Here is a 23,403-nt window from a genome sequence, read left to right on the forward strand (position 1 = left end):
TCACATAAATAGTATGTGGGAGTTGTGGAAATTCTACTTCGGTTATAATCTACCCAGTAATTAATTCATGTCTTGTGCACAGGCTACATTTCTCCCTGTATCTCACTAATGTGTAGGTTTAATGCTCTTTAGTCAAATCTGCAGATTGGAAAGGCACCCCAGAAAAGACACAGTAGACCATACATTTAATTTACCTATGATGGCAAAAGTAAAGAGGATACAATACAGACACAAACATTTTTTCTTCATGTGTTATTAGTGCATACTGTATGTATCCCTGCTTTATCCCATCCATCCTTTATCAGAAAGCTGCTTATTTCTGGTAAGCATCATGACAACCTGGAGCCCTGCCCAGAATCATAAGGCACAAGGCAGGACTACACCCAAGACTGGATGCCTATCCAACACAGGGCATCCAAACATATACATGTACAGTGATAATTGTATAACAGGAAAACCTGAGGACCCCTAGAAACTCCACACGATCACAGGACAAACATGGAAACTTCACACAGAAGGCACCACATTCTGCAACTGAATCCAGGACTGAAGAACTGTAAGACAGAAGCACCTACTGCCATGCCATAGTGCACCCCTTCTCTTACTGCAGTAAATTAAAAGGCAAATATTTCTTAAATATATTAAATGACATTAATATACATAATATGTCTATATGTTTTACATTTTTGATATTCTGTATTTCAAAATATTGTATTTATCTACAGTACAGTATGTCATGTTTTTTTCAGTTTCATAAAGATCTACTCCCTTTTCTAATCTATGTCCTTAGTGGAACCAGTCCAGTCCTTCTGCATTATAGGTGAATTATTATACTTTTTAATCAATTCTGTATAAGATTTATTTAAAAACAGAAATTCAAAACCCAAGTGCTGGTTAATACTAGGCAGGTTTGTTTCTGTATGGTTGTTCTATATTTTATACAGCACCTAGAGCAGAGACACATACAGTACAGTACCTTATATGCACAGGTTACACTCTACATATCAAATTATACTTTACATAAATATTTAACCATTCAACATCCTCAGCTTTGTTCATGTGATACAGTGCCTCCCCTTCAGATGTGAGGATGGGCAAGGAGGCATTGTGGACCCAAGAGAAAGGTCAAAGTCCAGGGAAAGTGGCCGGCGCTCTCCAGTATGGACTCTGCTTTGCTGTCAGGGTGTCAGGGTTCGCTGTCTGCAGCAGGTGTGCCAGGAACTGGGCTGAGCTTGGCATGCTTTCTGGGCGGTCTTCTCTGGAGACCAGGCTGAACTGTACATGTGCTGTCGGGGCGATCTGTAGTGGGCGTGCTAGAGACCGGGCTGAGCTATGTGTGCACTGTCAGGGCTGTCTACTCCTGAGGCCAGTCTGGGCCAAATACACACTGTCAAGTAAAACCAGCAGATGACATGTCAGGAACTGGACCGAACCGTGCGCCCACTGAGAACCGGAATTAGTGTAGAGTACCAGGGGCAGATCAGGACATGGGGCAGGCAGAGAGGCTAGCAGGTTGAGACAGAGTCCAATGAATGGTTATTATGACTGGATTGGTGGAGGCAACCACCGTACAAAACAGGGTCCCCAAGCAGAGTCTGGGCAAATCAGAATGTACTGTAGGCAAACTATGGGGAAAATCCAGGCAGGTATTGAAACAGGAACAGATGGGTTACAGGATTAATTCAGGGAGGAGTCAGCTCGGAAATTATGGCTTGTGGTCCGTAAGTGACACAATGCCGGATTACCAAGGAGAAACTACAGTAAACAGACTTAAATAACCCGGAGCACCTGATGCAATAAGGGTTCTGATTGCAGCCAGGTGCTCCACATATCCTCCTGTCTCCTCGGCAACTGGTGCTGAGCAGGCACAAAGGAGAAGGTGTGGCCCATGGCGACACGCCCCACAGCTTTATAGCAGATGATGTAACAGTTTATCACACTATAGAATTTCATATTGAATACAAAGAAAAAACTACCTACGTGATCATAACAGATCATGGCTATATACATAGCCATGATCTGAATAATTTGTATCACTTTTCAGTAGAAGAAAATTTGTGAGAAACAGAAACAAATTGGTCCTATTTACTGTGACAGTAAATGAGGAGTCACTACATGACCATGGGCATCTGACACTATTGATAAACACAAACACCTTTTCATGTGTTTATAACCTTTTCAAATTTCCTTACATGCTCATTTTTATTTCTCGTCTTAGAGTGCTATATTTGCGCAGCCAACACTTACACAGAAGCAGCAGTTGCATGGTGCAGGTTTTTGGGGCACGACTGAATTATCCTTTTTTGCCACAGGCTAAACTCGATTGCATTAACAAATGCCTTTCCAACTTCCTTTACTCTTGTTCAAAATGCAAGCATCTCCCTCTTCTTGGTCATTTAAATGATGCTATCTACATCATTCCTCAGGTATTATGACTGTATTATCTCGGTCAAGCTCCTTCTCTTGCATCTGTGCATCACTACATCTCCTTGGATACTGGCTGCTGGGAGGAAACTTAGGTTTTTGTTCCTGTGTCTGAAGCAATGGAATGGCATCAGCTTCTTTAATAGTGATAGCATTCTGACTCCAAAGAATTCAACTTTCTACCGATGCTCGATCGTGTTCAGGCGTAAAATTATAGGGGAAATGGTTTGCGGCTGATTGGCTGCTCGGCTGCATTAAGTTTCTCAATGTTTTCCTTGCAGTTCCACTGTTATGCTTTATGAATTGCCCCCCTTTGCTCTAGCCACTCTTTTTTGTGGTTTCATCCACCCTGAGCCTAAAATCCATCCTTCCTTATTCAAACCACATAGCCATGTTCTACATTATAAACAAAGGGTGCAGAAAATCTCCCCAGATCACAAACCCGCTGAGATGTCTCGCCTGAGTATCTTTATGTATCCAATTTATATTCAGAAATTTGCTAGAATATTCCTAGTTACCTGAAGCAGAATGCTGATTTGCTTTCTCATTTCCAAAATTTAGAAATTCAGAACCTTAACCCAGAAGTGAATGCAGCACTGATGCTGGTTGCTCCATATTCAGAAGCTATACTGCCAAAAACCATCATCCTATTTCTCTGTTCATCACTCCCTCTCAAAAGTATTATTCTGTTGAGAATCTCATACCACATTCTTTATTTGAATTGGTCTGCCTGTCAGGGCTTTTAGATGCTTAATATTCTCTTTCAGAAATCTTTGAGAAATATTATTTTCCTTCACCATTTTTTTCACTGCAGCAAAACAAGCATCAAAGTATTCTTTTCGGGTCTCCTCAGTAAATGCTTAACAGGAAATCACCATAACCCATCCACAAACTGGTTTCTTAAAAAACTGCAGAAAGCAGAATATTCTTTACCATCTAAATGCTTGTCTATTGCTGTTGACATTGTACACTGTTGTATCTCCCTCACTTCAAAACAGCTTCTAGTCTCCTCTTGCCAACTTAACCTTCAAAGCATAATTTTTTTCTGCTATTCTTTGAATTCTCTGATGTTCTGAATTCACTGGACCTTACTTACTTCTGTAACCCCCATCTCCAGCCCTGCATATCAACCATTTCCTTTGGCTATCATGACACAAACACTTTCCACCTTCAAAGAAGCAAGGCGGACTGGGCAGGCTGAGGTTCCATTCATTACTTCTATCTCAGTCAGCCATCCTGCCCCACCCTTTGTTCATTGATGAGAATCAACAGGTTGTTAACCATCATTGATTCCTACACCACCTCATAACATGCTACCCAAAACCAGCCTCAGTGCCAATCACTCTTCTGGCCACTCTTTTCTCGATTATCAAAATCCCGGGTGGGTGGTCTTCCAGAGCCTTTCTACTGTATACCCACACTGACCCGATCAACCTAATGCTCACACACCACAAACTCTGTCATGGAAGAACTCTACATCAGTGTTATGGAGTCTCTTTTAGGGATCTCCTTCAGCCTTGCCTTTACGGTCAGGTGTCACGATTGTAGTCCCTCCTCCTTAAGGGCGCTCCGGCTCTTTTCACTTTGGACTTAATTCTGTGCACATGCCCCTTGTTCCAGCCTCCTTCCCATTCCCCTTAAAAGCCAGACACTCAGTCAGTTCCGGGCTCTGCATCTGATTTCCATATCGTGCGAGCCTGGGTCCTGATGAGTCTGGCTCCGTCATGTTTTTAAGTCTCTGTTCCTGTTCCTGTTCCCCCTTCCGGTTCCGACACGGTTCCTGGTTTTAATCTCCTGGATGGATCGCCTGGCCATGGACTTATGCTTGTGTTTTTGGATTCCCCGTCTGGATTACCTTTGGATTGTTTGCCTAGGACACACCTCCCCCGTTCACCAGCGCACTTTGGACACGCCCCCTGTTTTCATCCCCGTACAGTATTCCTGCATGACCTTTTTCCCCAGTGTTTCCTCACTACTTCGGATTGTGTCGTCCGCATAGGGTCCGGAAAGAACTGTTCGTTACATCAAGTTGCCATTCTCTTAATAAAGGGAGTTATGCCAAATAAACTTTTAATAGGCTGTTGCAAATAATCTTTTAATACTTTTCATGTCTACATTCTATTAATAAGGGTTTAAACCAAAATTGTGTTATTTTATTGACATTAGGTAGGCCACAGAAAAATGAAAGGCTAAAAACTTACAGTCTTGAGTTATTCTTACAGTATTGAGTGTTTAGATTTTGATACAAGTACCAATTATCAGCAGAAAAAAATATACATGCATTCAGACAAGAGTAGAGCCAGTTATTGAACATCCAATTTCTCAGTTTGTTCATGTTCAATTGAAATAATGATCAACAGAGCAGCCTTTTTTGATTGAGGCAATCAATCGTTCTTAATTGATATGATTTATACAGTCTATGACTGGCTTATCTAAGGACAGCTACAGTATATTTTCCGACCTCAGATCCTGGAAAAGATAATGACTTTCAATGACAGTTATTATAAAACACTTAGGTCAACCCACTGCAACCTATTCAAGTTAACCTGATCAGTTTTAAATTTTAAAGAGCAATTTAAAGAGGAATTGCTATGTGGAAATGCTATGTTGACACTTCTTTTACAGGCTTATTATAATAACAGACTATGCATTTAATCCTGTTTCTCAATTAAATTTCATGTCTGGAATTGCACAGACAATACAGCCTGAACAATAAGTAAGATAGTAAGATCACTTTATTGGCCATATACAATTTCTTGTATTAGGAATTTTGTCTTTTCACACAAGCCCAACTTGCTCTCCATGAGACACACAGACAGGGAGAGAAACTCGGGGTCAGAGTGCAGGGTCAGCCATTTATACGGCACCCCTGGAGCAGTTGGGGTTAAGGGCCTTGTTTAGGGGCCCAATGGAGCAGGATTCCTCTGCCGGATGCAGGATATGAACCAGTAACCTTCCAGCCAGAGGCACAGAGCCACTGCACCGCCCTAATAATAATAAGAAGAAGAATTGGGCTTGTGCCCAAAAAGGTTCTGAAATAAAGCTTTATCACTATTTTTCTAATATGTATTTCACTTTCCTAACACAGTCATACTGTAAAAGACATTTAAACTATCCTGGAACAAATTCCCACGATTATTTTTAAATGCAAATTTAGCACCACCAGACAGTTGTTTTGATTGTTGAATCTACAGGTATGTCTATTTTAACAGAAAAATAAATGAAATGAAAACTGTTTATTGAGTATTTTTCTACTGTGGTTCAACTACAGTTTGTACTTCTGTTATTGTATTTTATAAGTTATTAAACATAGTGTATTTAATGGAATCTAAATGTGACAACCAAGCAAAAATTATATTACTTTTTGAACATTCACAAACACAAAAAGTTTTTCTAAAAAAATTAAACATTTGCATTTCCATGAATCTTCCTCATGTCAATCTGGCATAGTAGCTTGAGGGTAGGTGAGTGCAGATGGTGAGAACTAGTAAAGAACCCTAGATATTAAAATAATGTACAAGGGAGTAAGATTTTGCAATATTATAGAAAATAAACTGGACTGTACAACTGTGTTAAATGAACACATTAACCAGCCTACCAATTGCTAACATACTGTACAAGATGATACATTCTGCTGGACAATGGTAAGCAGTCTCAGGCTGACAGTGAAGCCACTGATAAGTGCTGCATTTGGTACTTGCAATCCGTATGAAGGATGAGGCTTTTATTTCACCGATAAAAATAAAAGGAACTGAACACTACGGTAAAGATCTGATCTAATGGTTGCATGACTTGCTTCAAACAGTGTAAAAATCCTAAGACTTCAGAAACACGCTGATTTGCAGATTCTGACATAAAAATGATAAAGCCAAAGCCAGTGATGGCTCTCTTTGACTCTAACCCTGAATGATAGTGTTTTTCTTCTTAAAGCATTCATAATCTGTGTCTCTCTAAGGTAGCTAGAATGATCACCTACTGTACAGTAATAATGAACTGCATTCCTGCAATTCTCAGATCTGTCAATCAATCAGGTAGGTCATTACACAGACACCAAAAGGCATTAAGTGACGTTTACTATTGTATGGGTCTGAAGACCTTTAAAAACAATAAACCTAAACAATGTTCTGAATCTTCTGAAACTGAAACAAATTTAAATGTATTCTACTTAACAGTAACGTTTAAGGCATTATACATTATATTAATATTATTTGTCGGAGATATATATTATGAATTCATTACGTATTGATTATATCCATAAAGTATTGATTATTTTATTGTCCCTCAGTCATTGACACCATCTAAAGAGAAATGCTAGCTAGAGGGGGATAATTGCTGCTGGTGTTTGTTTGCATAGCTGAGTTAATCTAATCAGACAGTAGCCCCAGCTGAGTGGACACCAGATGGCTCAACAACTGAACAGGCTGGAATTTCCTGGATCTGATCAGTGAAGCTCATGTGCCATCACTGCCCAATCTTAAACACGTGGATATTTCCTTAATGAAAAGAAGGCTTTCAGTTATTTGAGCATAGGACAGACTGACTAAGATTAGGTAAATGAGCTCTAGGTTTTTTTTGTGGAGCACTTTAGGTTTCCTTCTTAACTCTGCCAGGCAAATTTAGTCATTCTTTTACATTTTATTGCATTTTTATGCAGAGGTCAATGTTTGTCTCCTTTAAGCATCAGTTTAGAGTAAGTCTTATTTATGGAGGACCACTATTTTATGAATATGCCTTACTTTTTCTCAGATTCACATGTACAGTATGTCTACTTCTGAGCGCAAAAGAACGGCAATGGTAGTAATCTATGGTGGGTGACTAGATATAATAAGTTGGGTTTCAGAACAAATTTCAATTGTATGTACAGTACTAGAATGTAAGTTTTGTCTACAGTTTTACTAATCAGTCTTTTATCTTTAAATATATTTTAATGTCTCTGGTCTCAAGACCTCCTATTTCTTCATGGAAAGCAAAAATGCTTTTCAATATTTCAATATGTTCTTAAAGGGTATTTTTTATGGAATGAGTAAATCCTAAATGTAACCATCTTACTCAAGAATGAATCTTGATAACTGAAGAAGATACACTCTTCTAGTTAGTAATACATGTATCTGGTCTGCACCACCTTTAAAGTTGATGAAACAACAATACAGCAGATTCTAAAACAGTACAGTACATTAAAGACAGCAGACAAAGTGTAATCACATAAAATTCTTATTTATTATATACGCCTACTACAGTGTAGCCATTCATTGTCTGACTAATGTGGCGGGGGAGGTTTAAGTCCTCCCCAGAGTAAACCGACACAATGACACCATGCATCATATACTGTACAATGTACAGAAAATACATTTTGACATAGTGCTGACATTTCTGCTTTCTTTGATCAGAGATTAGGATTCTAACTATTGTACTTATTGGTTACTTACCATACACAATCTAATATACAGTATTAAAAAGTAACATTTGGTCTCCCGGTGTAAATGTTAGAGAATCCTTTACACGACCACTGTGAAATAAAAATTTAAAAAGCATTTTATGTGGCGGTACTACTACTACAGTACAACTGTGTTGTAGCTACTTACAAATGTTATTTGAAATGATTGAAACTCTTTACTCTTCCAGAAAACCTGATTTTAATCTATTTTTCATTAAAGAGCACATGTAGGATTCTAAAACAAAAAGCAGACTCTCCAAATGGAATACTGTATACACTCTTTAAGAAACAGTGTTCTTACAATACATAAAGAATTATTAACACAGGGCACTCACACACAGAATGGACTGACTAACAGACAGCACATTTCAAGGACAAATAGTAATACAACCATAGTGACAAATGGATAGCCGTGAAGACAGATTGACACAGCTGAAAGAGAAAGCACGGAACACACAAAGGTAGACAGAAAATCAGTTTTTTTAATTAAGAACTTAATAGATAACTGCACTTCATATCTATACTCTAATTATAGTGTGGTCCTGTTGCTAATTATGTACCAACAACTATTTGATCAATCATATCAACTGATTAAATAGAGTTCATTTTTCAGAAATGTACATTTTTGTTTGTTTTGCACCTAGTACAGCATATTGTATTTACAGTACGAGTATGTCATACACTTAGTCTTATTGCAAGGGTTAATACAGTATAGCACACTAATGGGGGTTGGAAGGGCGCATAATAAGGTTGTGCTCACATGCAATTAGAGCTCACAGTAGTGGTTTGAGGAGATGATCAAAAGGTTTTGCAGCTGTTGCACAAATGAGCCAGGTTGTCCTGTGCTGTGAATAGGGCACATGATTATTAAGCAGAGACTGACAGCTTTAAACCCATCATCTGCCATGACCTCAGTAACTCTTAGTTGTAATTTCAGAACTACAGTATAAAGGTGCAATTACTAACACAAATATAATGAATGTTTACGATTTCAGTTTGTATTCCAAGTATTATTTGATTTATTCATCTGGTAATGTACTGTAGCTTAAAGGATATCTTAGGTGGTAGATCAAGGCTGAAATGCATTTCTGGCTTTGTACATGCCACCTTGCCACATCTCAACACCATTAAATATTTTCATTATGATTTACTTAGCAGATATCATTACCCAGAGGGACACACAATAAACAGAATGTTGACATTAAGTTTACTGTAAGTATAATGAACAATTCTGGTGGCACAATAAAGTAAAAAACTATTAACTAAAGCGGTATATAGATAATGTGGTTAGAGAGGAGTAATTTAAGGGCCCTGTTTTTCCATGTTTACAGTGAATAAATACAATTAACAAATTACATTACATGTTTGAGAATTAAAAGGATTAGTGCAATTCAGTAGAAGAGTTACTGAAGGATGGAGCTGAGAGATGACAGGTGCTATCTAAAAACAGATGTGTCTTGAGTAGGTGCCAGAAAACTGGTCGGGTATTGAGCAGTTCTGATTTCCGTGGGTAGCTGCTTCCACCAATGAGAAGCTCTGGAAGTGGAAGAACTGAGGGTGGAAAGAAAAATCCTCTGGAACAGGAAGAGCGGAGAGGATGTGAGGCAGTGAAGATAAGCAGCAGTAGAGTGGGTGAGAGAGCAGTAAGCAAGATCTAGGGTTTGAATTAGATACAGGCAGTAACAGGAGGGACAGGAGTAATTACACAAGCATTGGCAGAGGGACCAGCTCAGCCAAGAGTGACTTAACAACAGCTCAGGCAAGAGATTACCGGGACCTGGATGAGCAGTTATGTAGAATAGTTGGTAAGGAAGGGGTGAACCTTGCTGAAGAAGAAGTGGCAGGAACGTGCCAGTGAAGAAACGGGTTGGGAGAAGAAGTGATGTGATACTGAGTTTGTAGTAGAGTAGGAGCAAGATTGGGTGGTTGTGGAGAGAAGATAAATAGAGAAGTTAAAAGTGGGAGAAAATGAGGAAATAACTTAAAGCCGTCGGTTTAGAATATCTCAACACCAAATAAAATCATTTTAATTTTCTAAAAGATATTCTGAAAAAAGATATTAAAAAAGGCTCAGCTTTCACTGTCTTAATCGTGTTTATAAACAGAGGACTAAGTAAACACAAATGAATTCTAAATGGAATTTACACACTATTTTCATTAATGTAATGTGGACCCAAAATAGTCACAATCTGGAACTGAAAAATACATCTCTGGCCTCAAGGCATATAGCTGTGCAACAACATTTCCATTACTTTCAGTAAAACAGTTGCACTAAAAATGATTTATTCTGTTATATAAGTTTAGCAACTGCTGAATACATTTTATTATTATTAAAAAAACACATAAGGTGATTGTTTAAGAATATCTGAGAAAGTTACTTTTCTTCTTCAATGTGGCCTATACTGTATGTGAATCCTTGAGATTTCTGTAACCCCTTATTTTAAATAAATATACAAGCAAACTAATTTTAATTGCTTAAAAATAAAAGATACTCATACTGTATATGTTTGTAAGCTGTACTGTAAGTACTGTATCTAATACACAGCTTCAGTAACACTTACTGTAACACATATTAGCAATTTATGACTGACAAGAACTAAAAATTACAGTACAAGCCTTAATGTATTTACTATCCATGATATGTTTTAAGGGCTAAATGTTTTATAAAACTAGTACTAAAAATAATAATTGTATGTTACACATTAAATAATTACAGAGATTTATTTTCCGGTGCAAATACATGTACAGAACATAAAAATAAGTCATATTTTATACAAAGCTCACTAAAGTGATGACAAGCTACACAGTTCATTGGAATAGAACTACCAATGTGTATACTATAAGTGGAAAACTCACAGGTCATTTTTCTAAAAAAATAATTTATTTCTCCATTGACTTTTTTAGTCTCATCATTTGGTTTTCTACCTGCATTTGGAACTGAAAAAAACAGAATACAAAACCTGACAATAAACAGGAATTTAAGAAGTCTGTTTGATGCTTCACACACATACTTCAAGGTATGCATCTGACAAGTAACTGTACAGTAGATCATCATGCCACATAAAAACCTCAGCCTGCAAGCAACAAAACAGATATTCTGTGTTGATATGATTCCCTTCTTCTTTTGTTTTTTCTTTTTTTAGCAAGGCACAAAAAACATGATTTCAGAGACAGGAACTTCTGAAAGTGTAATGATGGAGAAAGAACTTACAGGAGTCATTATTATTTTTAAAGACAAAACAGGGGCTGCAACTGAACTTGAACTAATTCCTAATTTATGAAACATTACTTTCCAGTGAAAATAAAAATCTGTAATGAGAATTTAACATTTTCCTGCATCTAATTCAATAACTACTTAGTCTAATACAAGGTTGTAGTGAGCCAGAATCTAACCCTGCAGACCATGAGCACAAGGCAGGATACACCCAGGGGATAAAATGCCAATCTACTGTATCACAGAGCACTCACACACAGGACAGTTTTAGAAATGCTAAATGATATGTACACCATGCAGTTGTACACCAGCAGTGAACTAAAGCACCTAGTGAAAACCTGCCACACAGAAGGTAAGTAATATAGTATAACAACACAAATTCACCACTCATTTTAATATAACAAAAAATCTTCCTCAACCTGGTTGTAAAATCCACAGAGAAAACAGAAGTGTCCAGTAAGGCATATAACAAGAACAATCTAAATGAAATGCCTTGCTAAAGAGTGTAACAACCAGGCTTTGAACCCATGACACTTTGGTCTGGAACCCCTAAACCCCATTACACACTGTTGCCATACCATTAAGTTTCAAGATATACGGTCTCTCACTCTCTCACTAAATCTTAAGATAGGTTCACTAGCTGACTGACAATACTATACATGGAGATACTATACCTCCACTATACACTATATACTACACACAATACTATACTGTACATGGAGAACACAAGAGTGTTCCAGAAATCTCATGCTGGTGAATCAGTCAGTCACCATCACACATCTAGGCAGCTGGTTCTAATCAAGATGGCAGTACCAACTGGTTCACCACACATGGGGACATAAAAATGGAAAAATGCATAAAAGTAGACAACATAAAAACAGCACATAAACCTGCAAGATAAATCTTGGAAAGATGACTGCATAATCTACATAAATTCTCAGAAAGCCCCTTATTTCTGGTATCAGTTATGGATTACACTCTGGACACCGATCTACTGCACACATGTTTTTGGGAGGAAACCAGAGCACTTGCAAAAACCCATGAAAACACATTGATAACATTCAAGCGCCACACAGATGTTTCAGTCAAGAACTGAACCCAGAACCAAAGGGACAGCCAATGCCATTGTGCTGCCCATTGTACATCCATTTATCATAAAACATTTGTCAAGGATGTATGATGTCTTGGCACACATGCTTTTTAATAAGTCATTATATTATTAACTATTCTTCTGTGGAGTACAGTTGTGTATACCATGAAGCAACATTAATCTTGCATGTTGGGGCTCAGTTCAGCCTCCCCTGGTGCCCAGGCGGCTTCCTACCACAGATGGGTTAGCAAACAGATGAATGCATAACCTCCTGCTAGTCTCTGCTTATGAAAGATAATTGCAAGCATGAAATTCAAGGTTTAAGGATAGATGAGATGGCAACATCTGTTAGTGTTACAGTAAGGAGAAGAAACCATTGATTGAAAAAAGTTATCGAATATGAGGGATTAATAATAATAATAACAACCTTATAATATATACTTATTTAACTGATTGACTGTAAACCATATTGTGATGCAATGAATATTCCTCACCTACATTGTCCGGATAAAAAGAACAGGGTTTCATTTCTGGCGCAGTAATTAAGTAACAACATGTTACCATCTTGGAGGTATAAGCGATAAATATTGTATGAGATAAAAACCCTTTCCTATATCCTATAAGTAATACAAAGCAACAATATATTGTAGAACTCATTTGTGTCCTTCCTGTCTTCAATGCAAATATTCCAAAATGGCAGCAAAGATCACATCCAATTAAATAACAATGATTAATCTTCCATTTTCTGTGTAATTGTGTCACCTTCATCCCATCCATTATCAGAAAGCTGGTATGGGACATACTGTAGCAACTGTATCCTGTCCCTAAAGCATTGGGCACATGCTGGGACTACACCCTGGGTGCAGCGTCAGTCCATCTCAAGGCACACACAAACACACAGGGACAATTTATAGACTTGTTGCAGTATAATCTGTAAACTTGCAAAAGAAAACAATACAATTTGAATTCTTGGTTTGGAAAACGCAATTTACTACCTATAGCACAGTTTTATTGAATATTGTGGGCTTCTGAGATATTTTATCTGTTTTTTATGGCATGATACTGTTTGCAAATGGATTTGTGTTTTTTTCCACAAACATTCTTTTATGCAATATGTAGGTATTGTCAGCTTACCTGCTGATTATAAAAATAGCAAGTGCTCTTCCACCAGAGTTAAATAAATGCATTGTTGATTTAGCAGGTATTGTTATTGTGCGTGTTTATCTGAAAGCAAAAATAGAAAAAAAACATCAGCTTTATTCTTTGAAGTTTTTTTTAATAAAACAAGAGTCAAATATTATTTCAGCAGTCATAGTTAAATTAAAAATGTCACTCAGTTGCATGAAGACCTGCAATTGAACAGTGCCTATGAAATCTGTGACGATTACTGTTGCTAAAATCCATAGTCTTTTACAGCTAATTATACAAAAAATCAAATCATTGAAGTAAACTCCACAGTGCCCAGTGTAAATCAGACCCACACTATCAATCCATCCATCCTCTAATCTCTTTACCCACTACAGGGTTACAGGGAAGCTGGGGCCTCATCCCAGTAAGCAACATGTACAAGGCAGGATACACCGTGGATGAAACGCCAGTCTATTGCAGTGGGAACTGGAGATGGGATCTGAATCTGTGCTCCTGAAACCAGTTGTGCTTATAAGCCAGTGGTCTGGCCCATGGGGTTACTTGGCTCTCCTCGTGATAAAATAAAAATATAATTTTTTCTTGTTATTTCTCTGGACAGCCATATCCGTTAGAATTGATGAATTCAACACTCTCATTGGACATTGCTGCTGGCTTTATTCATACAATGCTTTAGAGGGTATCTAGCAGAGCCAATTTTCTGCCACCCAGCATCAATCTTGCCTGTAGAATTCCTCTAGCCATTCAACTCAAGGCCTCTCCAATTGAGAATTTGAGTTGTGTAAAACCATAATGTGGTTTTGTCACATGTAATATCCTCTGCAGAGAAATGATAACATCACTGAATGAATTTTCTTGCAGCATAATCAGAATTTCAACTCATGAAGCAAAAGCATAGCCTGACGAATTGAAGGTTATAGCTTCAGACAAAAACTTTAGGTGTTTGGCAGCCACAAAGACTCTTGGCCCCTGGTCTCAGAACACCTTTGATCAATCCTTTCACTTTTTTCCTCTCTCCTTTTTGTAACAATTTAGCATGTCACTACTGCTCTGTGGAGCATTATTCCAGGCTCCTGAGGATGAAACTTCATTGCTTTTACACTTGTTCTTGGAAGTAAGTACTGTGATAATAAAGTATGCACTGCAATGTTTGGATTTTTCACTCAACTAGGGCATTCTTTTTTACATCTAGTTAATAGACTGAAATTCACTTTCTGCTCCTTCTAAATTGAAGTTTCCTCTGGAATTCTTTGTCTAAGGCTATTGGGGGTTTTGATATTTTTTACCAAAATATTAAAGGTATTTTTGTTTGATAAATCCTCTTTATGTTAAGGGCTTTGGGATCATTTACTTAAAGACTCTTTACAACTATGAAGTGTAACGTGTCCAGCATTACTATCTATTAAATCTATTAAAAATGCAGACCTTAAGTACTATGAGGCCTCTTTTAAAGTACATATCTAATTCTGAATCTTGGGTGCTATATTAAACATTCTTTTCACATTAAATTTAAACATTTCATTTAAATAAAGAAAAAAGAACCAAATAATTTTAATCTTTACAAGAGAAGACTACGAAGACACTCGATTAAGCATTCAATGCTTAAAGGCATTGACAAAGTCAACTCAATAGTCTTCTCCAGAATCAACAATGAAACACAAACCAGAGGATACAAGTGGAAACTACAGGATACAGCATTTAAAATTTCGGTATCGTGCAATTTTATGCCCAAAGTGTTGTAGGACTCAAGTTACCAAGTTATATCAATGAAAACAAACCTTGGCTTTAAACATGGTCTTAGTTAATAGTTCTTAATAGTACTGTACTGTTTAACACATTATTTAAAATGCTTATTGCACAGAGAATAATGAATTATGGCAAAAAAAGAATATAATAATTAATATAATATAAAGATTAGTATATAATTAACTAAACAGCTGGTAAACTACAAGGGCTAAGTTAATGATGTAATGTTCTGTATTATTTTAAATGTGAGCTTATTTAGACAAGGATGTTTAAAACTTAAAACTGTAAGTGTACTGCACCTCTCCTCTGCATTCAGCAAAGAAATTTAAGTTTATTAATGGGTTAATTAATCTGTTTTTGGGGGCATCTTCATTCTTTTCGTGGTTCTTATAATAACATGTTAGCCTACAGGTTCATGGCTCTTTTACTAGGTTATTTTGCATACGAAGACTGATGTATCTTAAAGTTAAGTGTGTCTAATAGACAAAACGTCTGGTTTCCATTTTTATTATACATTTCTAAATGATAAGTGCTCACATCTGCAAAGTTGGCAATTGGATTCTCTCACATTTTGTTTCATTTGTTAAATTCGAAAGAACTCTAAACCCACATTCAACTGACAGCCTTTAAAATATAACACATTCCAGGGGATTTAAAATAATAATATACTGCAGATCCTTGGTTTGATGGATTTAAGAAAGTCTAAATTAAAAGCTGTACTTAAGGAAAAAAATCAAGATTTGATTTGAGAGCAATTCTTGCCATTTGTATGCAAACAAATATTTAGTATGTTAAATGTCCCCGAACTAAAACACTAAAACTTATACAATCATTACACTCTCCATGCCTTAAAACAAAGACGGGAAATGCTATTCTGCAGGGGCCACAAGGTTTTCCATTTTCCATTCTTCCCCAGACCTTAATAATTAAAATGAAGTATTCAAATGAAAAGTCACATTACTTCTTTCTTTCCGGGTTGCAGTCAGTTACTAATTGAAAGATGCCTATTAGACCTGCAGGAATCCAGCCCTTGAGGGCTTCTGTTATCCAGTCTTTGAAAGAAATCTACATTTTCAACAACAGTGTAACTCTAAGCTTACTAATAAAATACTGCAGCTCCCCTCAGAAAAGGAAGAAAAAAAGGTAAAACAAATATAGAGTATATGCTTTTGTGAGCCAGGTGATTTTAAAAATTACTATGGTAAAAATTACTATGCAGTTTTCATACAGTATATTGAGTACATTGAACATAAATTACAACTTCAGGAACTACAGTGGTTGACAGTTTCTCTTGAGAGGATTGTCACCCTATAAAGAAAACTTTGGTGCATATGAAGCTTTTATTTTAATGTTCTCTTGATATTTGGGAACTATGCTGATTTTGATAATTTGGGGACAAAATTACTTGTGGTTAAAAATGTGCTTCTCTTAACACAGATTTAAATTGTAATGTATTTTTGAAAACAGGTGTTACCTTATCACAATGACAATTAATCGCTTGTGTAGATTCTTGGTGCTTCACAATTTCATTTAATAATCTACATGAAAGTCCAGAAGGGCTGTTCCAATGCCAAAATAGCCTGGCATATTGCAGAAGATAAAAAAGGACTATACTGTCCAGTTATTTGCCTTTCTTTTGTGTGGCAGAACATGATCAAATTACAATTGCAGTTGTCTAGTTGATTTTGTACTAGAAAATCACTCAGATCTCTACAGAAAAAATTTTTTCACACATTCTGGATATTAAATAGCATCAGATCTTGCCCCGTTTTCTACAACTCTATCTTTGAATAATATCACCCATTTATGTGCTTCCTAGAAGTAGCAGTTTCCTTTGGAAATGTCATGGTGTATACAGAATAGATTGTAATTTTTCTATCAACATTATTTCTATATGAAAAAAAGTAGCATTTTTTTATTTGGATAATACTGCTGTCTATCTTTGGGTGGAAAAACTAATAATCTGGGTAGTGCTCCAAGCATTTTCTGTTGGACATTCTGCTACATGCCTATAAAGGGACCACAAAGAAAGGAGAGATGAGACTTTCATCACGTGAAGCTGTAAGAAGATTACAATGTCACCACCCAACTGTCACAAATCAGAGTATTACCAAGAAGCATCACACAAACCTTGTCAGCCTGCTTAGCCCTGATTTCCAACAGACATTAAAGTTGAGCGCTCATCTGAGATTGCTTTCTTCCTCTGGCAAAATTACCTATTGATTTTAGACAAAGTCAAATGACAGCCCTGCGTCACTTATGTTTTTAGCGGAATAATGGAGTTCTTTATCATACATCAAGCTCTGTTCACCTTTGGACATGACAATGCAATTTATATAGCTAAAAGGTAGTTGAAAAATCACAGGATTGGAAAATCAATTTTCTGCTCTTTCAAACCTTGTTAATCAACATGGACACTATCCAGCTCTTTCCAAGAGGTAGGAGGGAACATACTGTAGTATCAACAGTATGTTGATAATTGCTGGTTAAATCTGACCTTATACTGTACAGGTCAGAAATTGTCTCCTGCCGCTGTTCTTCTGTTGTAGTCTACAGTATGTTGCAGAGATGATTGCCCGAACCTAAATCATATTCTGCCACATTTACAACCTGATCCAGGACAGGATTCCACAATTCTCTTTATGATACAATGTGTCTGTTCTGTTACCTTTAGGCATCCCTCTGGGGCTAAACAGACTACCTTTCAGTTTCAATTAAGCTACAATTAAACTTCACAGTAGAATTTCCAAAGTTTAGTAAATTTCCTGCTGGCATTCTATGAGTTTATGCCTTGCCCACATACATGCTCCTTTCAAAGCTCCTTGTTCTCTGTTTGTGACAGATTTTTCTGCATAGTGACACATTCTCTGCATGGTACTTGTTTTTTGGGGGTCTAGTAATAATGTAATGGACAAACCTATTTAAAACTCTGTGTTTTTTAATTATACTGTATCTCTGGAAGGATAAAAGGGGTGCTCAATTTATTCTTCAGAATTTTGTTATACTGAATATGGTCACTTGTGGGGTCAGTTCATTCACACACAGTATTAAGAACTATAACTGAAGACTGAAAATCAACCACATCTTTAATGTCCCCTTTTCGATACAGTACACAATTAATGTCGCTTTAGCTTTTCATTTTAATATGATTTTTTTACTTGGAGAAGTTTTTATCTGATTTCTGTTGGTTTTTTTTTGCTTTTGTGAAAATTACATTAACTGAGCATTTGAAAATTGGTCAGAGATATTTTTTCTTTCTTCTAATTCTCTTTAAATAGTAAATTTGCAATTCACTCTAAGCAGAATTTAGTTGGCACCTGCGAGTGAATTCTTACTACTGTATTCACTGTACTTTTCAGGCATCACATCCCATATACTCTTTAAAGCATACCCAACCATTTTATGTCTGCGTTGACATCATCTTCTGTGTTTCTATTTAGCTTACTATGATAATACTTCATAAAGCCAGACACACACCTGCAAGCCAACTAAAGATGAGTTTTTTTAGCTGTTTTTTTTTTGGGAGTGTTCAAATATGCAAAGACTCTATCTGTTCGGTTAGGGTTAGTACTCACAGATACTGTAATTCAATTAAGTACAAAGAATCTCCACATTACAATTCAAGGTGCCACTAAAATGAACCTTTCACGATATTTTGCTTAGTTGCTAATATACAGTATTTCACGTGTAACATTTCAAAGCTAATGCCTTGAGTGACACCTGCTGAACATCGAAGTTAAAATCATTGATATTTTAATGATATAATATACCCAACTTACCTGTAGTGACCCTTACTGACGGAAAGCATTTCAGACTTGAGAAAAAAAAATGAAAATGCCTATTGACAGAAATTCTGTACGTATAACATCGAGTTTCCCTTAGCGAAAAGAATGTGGCTCTTTAGGAGTTTAGTCCTGATGGCTCCTGCTTTTCACAAAAGCAATCGCTACAGCACACGCATCACTATTCGGTTGTGAACAACTGGTTGTGGGTAAGGTAACTCCACACATTTTCTCCAACGGGGAGGAGAGATTTCCACAGTACTGCGGATGCATGACGACGTTCTATGCTCATTCAGACGTCTAACAGTTGGTGACTGACAGGAAAAGAAAAAACTAACCTGAGATGATTCGACTAGATTTAACTGGCTTGGACAGCTGGATTTATGCCAAGGCAGTGTATCGCCACTTATTTAAGTGTCTCTATTTTTAGTATTTTAGAATGTTGAGTTGTGATTGTACCCTGCATAAAAAATAATATCGTCTCTTGAGATGTTTTGATTTTGAAATAAGGCATCTATGTTTTTATATGAAATAAGATGAAAAAATTGAAATAGTGGTGAGGGGATATTATTTATGCAAACCTTTACTAAACGAGAGGGTCTGTTGTATAATTTATACTCTGAGATTAAAAAATAGCACTCACTTCTGGTATCTTGGTTCATATACATACGTACTGTATACAGTTTTTAATGAGAAGCCATATGCAAGTCTTGTTAGCCAATTTACAAATGTTGCTTTTATTCAGTAAATTCTGCTATGCTAAAATTGTGTTTAATGTGTCTAATGAATACCCTTATTGAATGAGTGAATCAATTCATTAATTAATCTCTTGTCTGAAGCAGATTAATGTGGTTTATAATCCATATTAAAATAATAAATTGGCTTTATGATATTATTTGAAAATATGCAGACATTATTGTGTATATTAAGATGATGAAATTGTACAAATTAAGCAAACACAGAGAAACAGGTTGTGAGAAATTGCAAACAACATGAAGCCCAGCAAATGAGAAAATATTTTATATGCTTATGTCTTTGGATTTTACATATGTACAGTAATTACAATGCAATAATGTAATAATGTAATTATTAATACATTAATAGATTAATAATGCTCATTATTAATCTGTTTAGTAGTTAATCTAACAATACTGTATGCGCCTAGTTAATGATTAAGCTAGTTTTGTACCTATAATATTGCATGTTTTTAAATATTTAGATCAAGGACAAGTTAAAGCATTCACTTGCGCATTTTCACACAGTAAAATGATTTATTTTTAGGTTTTACTATAACTAATATATTTGAATTGTCTTGGTCCATGGGTTATTGTTGTGCCTCCTCTATGCTGTCATATGCCTGCAATCAAAACTCTTTTATATCATGAAAGTAAGTAACACAATTTCATTAAAAAAGCAAGATAATAAGAATATGATGATGATTTTTATAATGCAGATTTGGAAAATTATGGGCAAAGGAAGATTAAAAAACATTTCTTAGTGAAGCAGATTGTGGTGAATAATAAGCAAATAAAAGTTCTTGATTTCCAAGGACATTGCCTAAAGGACAGTGTTATCAGGTTGTTCCTCAAGGTTGACCTATCTGCTTTTCATTTACAAGGTATCTGGGCCTGTCCTGCTTCTTTCATATATCACAAATTCAAATCAGAACTTCACATCCCACAAGCCCTTAGGACAGCAGCCAGCAGCTTTGCAACCAAAAAGATTGTGGCAAACAGATGTGTCAAAGATATTTAATCAGTCTCACTTGGATCAGACTGGAGGTACTGTATATTACTAGTATCTAGTTATATTGCTTTTTTCAGATGAGCCTTGTTCCCAGTTTCAGCAATAAAATAGAAAAATAGGCTCTAATAAACATGCACACAGACCTTAAGTTACATGCATTTTGTGAAGCATATCTGACATACTAAAATGGTAGTAAATAATTTTTATTGGTGAATATTGAGATGAGATTTAATTATTTGGTAAATTTGGAATTTGATTAGATTTCAAAGGAGGTAAGGAAAAAGAAGAAAAGAAGTAGTTACAGTATGCAATACATAATATGTCTTATGGATAATTAAGGATGTTTATGTTATATTTGAATGTTGTGTTCATGCAGTTACTGCACATACATAAGGAGACCAGATATTACGTACTGGCCTGCAAAAATATTCTGTAGAAAATAAACCAGTTCAGTTCGTAACACATTTTTAAAACTAAAATAAACTTAACAAAACAACTTTTACATGTTGTGCCTTTTACAGTATGTGTCTACACAATAGCTTATACAGTATGAAGAAAATGTGTACAGTATGTCTAAGACATTTAACATTCTAATGTTCATCATTGGAAGGCAGAACTTCCAGAAATCATTGTAATTCAGATTTTTTTAATCTTCAAAGTTTTAAGCACTAGATAATATTACATATACCAAATTTGATCACAATAATAATAAGCTCATAGTAAAGGCAGTTTAGAATAAAGATTTTCTTTTATGAAGGTAGAACATTATGTATTCACTGCATATTTTTAGTTGAGTTTAAATTTTCCCTTTGTCATACTGTACAATATGTGGCACACTTGTGAAGTTAGAATATGCATATTCCATACAGACAGCTACAGTATGCAAAGCTGGTATCGATCCTTGGACACCAGAGCTATGACGCAGTGCCCATCACTAGAAAGAGACATCGTTTTGTTTTATTTGCCATAATACTTTCAAATCCAGAAATCTTGTAATAAATGTTGTTCTTCTTTCTAGAGATGATCACTTAAAAAAATCCATTTTGAAACACCTTCAGGTTGACTGATTTGGTGCATTCAACTGAAGTAAAATGTTTTCATTTCATCTTTTGTTTCTACCTCAGTTCATTCCTCAATGTGTTTATTGTCACTTGTGGCTTTGTTTATCCATCTGTCTGCTCTTTCTCTGATTACAATTTCCATTCATGTTTCTTGCAGAGATGTTTGGAGCAATGAACTACTTTTGCTGTTTTGTAGTTACCTTTATTATCCATCCAGTCATGTACTGTATATTTCTATTCCCCTAATTATAATTCTTTAAATCACGTCCTTACAGTGGTGCTGTGGTACTGCTTAGTAAGAATGACAAAAAAATTCCTTTTTTGGGGTATAATATATTGAATTCAGTTTGTTTTTGACCAGAACATACTGTAGCTGAATGTTTAAAATGAAGGTGTGAAAGACTGGTTTAATAAGAAGTGGTGCAATTGCAGCCAAGCTACCCCTAGAGGCTGCTGTATCACCACTAGCACCATGAACACCATGTGACAATGTGATTTCGAAAACTTTCATCATTTATACAATAATTAAGCCAATTACCCCTTGTGTGGCTATTTACAAGTAGAGGCAGTACAGCGGCCTCTAGTGGCAGTACTGGCAGTCTGTAATTACATTTTTTTTCCAAAGCTGGGATATTTGCACTCTAACATAAATTGGAAGGAAATCCTGCAATTTATATTATGTGACGAAGAGCCTATATTACAGTATGTGTCCTGTTTTTCTTCAGAATGATCAGAAATCATTCATACTGCCATGTAGAACTGTAGGCTAATATATGTTTATTATGTGATAACATTTTACCCTCCCTTTGCAGCACATAATGTTAAAAGACAGAAATATTTATAGAGACTCAAATACTTCTACATACTTTACACATTTCTTGCCCTAGGCCATATAGCTACAAAAAGAACTGTTTCTTCTTTTATCTTCTGTGAACTTATATGTTAACATTCTCCATGTAGAAATTCAACCTAGCCTTTCAAAATGCTTTTTATTGGTTTTTAAACAATTATTAACTGAAGTTTTATCTGATTTACTGTTGTGGATTCATTGTCTATGAAGTCAGTTTTTAAAGACAAATGTAAAATAACTTCTTTAACATTTTGCAGTTCTTTTATGTACTGTACAATACAATTCTTACAATCAATGATACAAAAAACATTGTTCTCTTGATAAATAGAGTATATTTACTGTTTTCTGGAATTGTGTTTCTTGATTTTGACCAGAAATGACATTCAGCATTTTAAATATTCTCATCACCTGTGTTATTTAGTTGTTTAGTGCTTACAGTATGTACAGTAACAGTCACATATATGTGAACAGTAAAATGCACACAGTTTCATTTTTATTGTGATTAGGTGTAGTGGTTCAATGTTCTTTGAAAGGACCAATACTTTACCTGATCACAATGAAAAAATAAACTATACTGTACAAGATATCTTTGGCACTATACCATAATGATTCAATAACCCAATGCATAACTGTCATTGATATTCTTTAAGCACAGTCTAACAGGGTACAGAAGACACATTAAGCCTTTGCAAAAAATGGAGACACCTCAATAAGAACTGGTGATGAAAGATCAAGAAGAAAAAATATTTTATGTGTGATCAAAAGAAGTTCACTTCTATACATAGATATTGTATCTGCTGGAGAACTTGCGTAAATGAACAAAAGTAAATTGATTTTACTGATGGATTTTTGTGCTTTTTCTTGAAAACATTGACTGGAGCTTGTTTTCTGTTTTATATATACTGCCAGC

The 23,403-nt window shown here is 35.9% G+C and overlaps 1 protein-coding gene across 1 annotated transcript in view; it reads right to left on the reverse strand.

Moving 5' to 3' along the window:
* Positions 1-18,980, reverse strand: part of gabrzb (gamma-aminobutyric acid type A receptor subunit zeta, b) — a 31,934-nt gene extending 12,954 nt beyond the window's left edge. Inside the window, exons 1-2 of the mRNA XM_088916211.1 lie at positions 18,834-18,980; positions 13,297-13,386 (exon numbers count right to left, since the gene is read on the reverse strand). Coding sequence (XP_088772337.1) covers positions 13,297-13,349 — 53 coding nt within the window. The 5' untranslated portion in view covers positions 13,350-13,386; positions 18,834-18,980. The remainder of the gene's footprint in view (positions 1-13,296; positions 13,387-18,833) is intronic.
* Positions 18,981-23,403: the final 4,423 nt, after the last annotated feature.

The sequence above is a fragment of the Atractosteus spatula genome, chromosome 5 (genome assembly GCF_055471065.1).
Source record: "Atractosteus spatula isolate fAtrSpa1 chromosome 5, fAtrSpa1.hap1, whole genome shotgun sequence".
NCBI lineage: Eukaryota > Metazoa > Chordata > Actinopteri > Semionotiformes > Lepisosteidae > Atractosteus > Atractosteus spatula.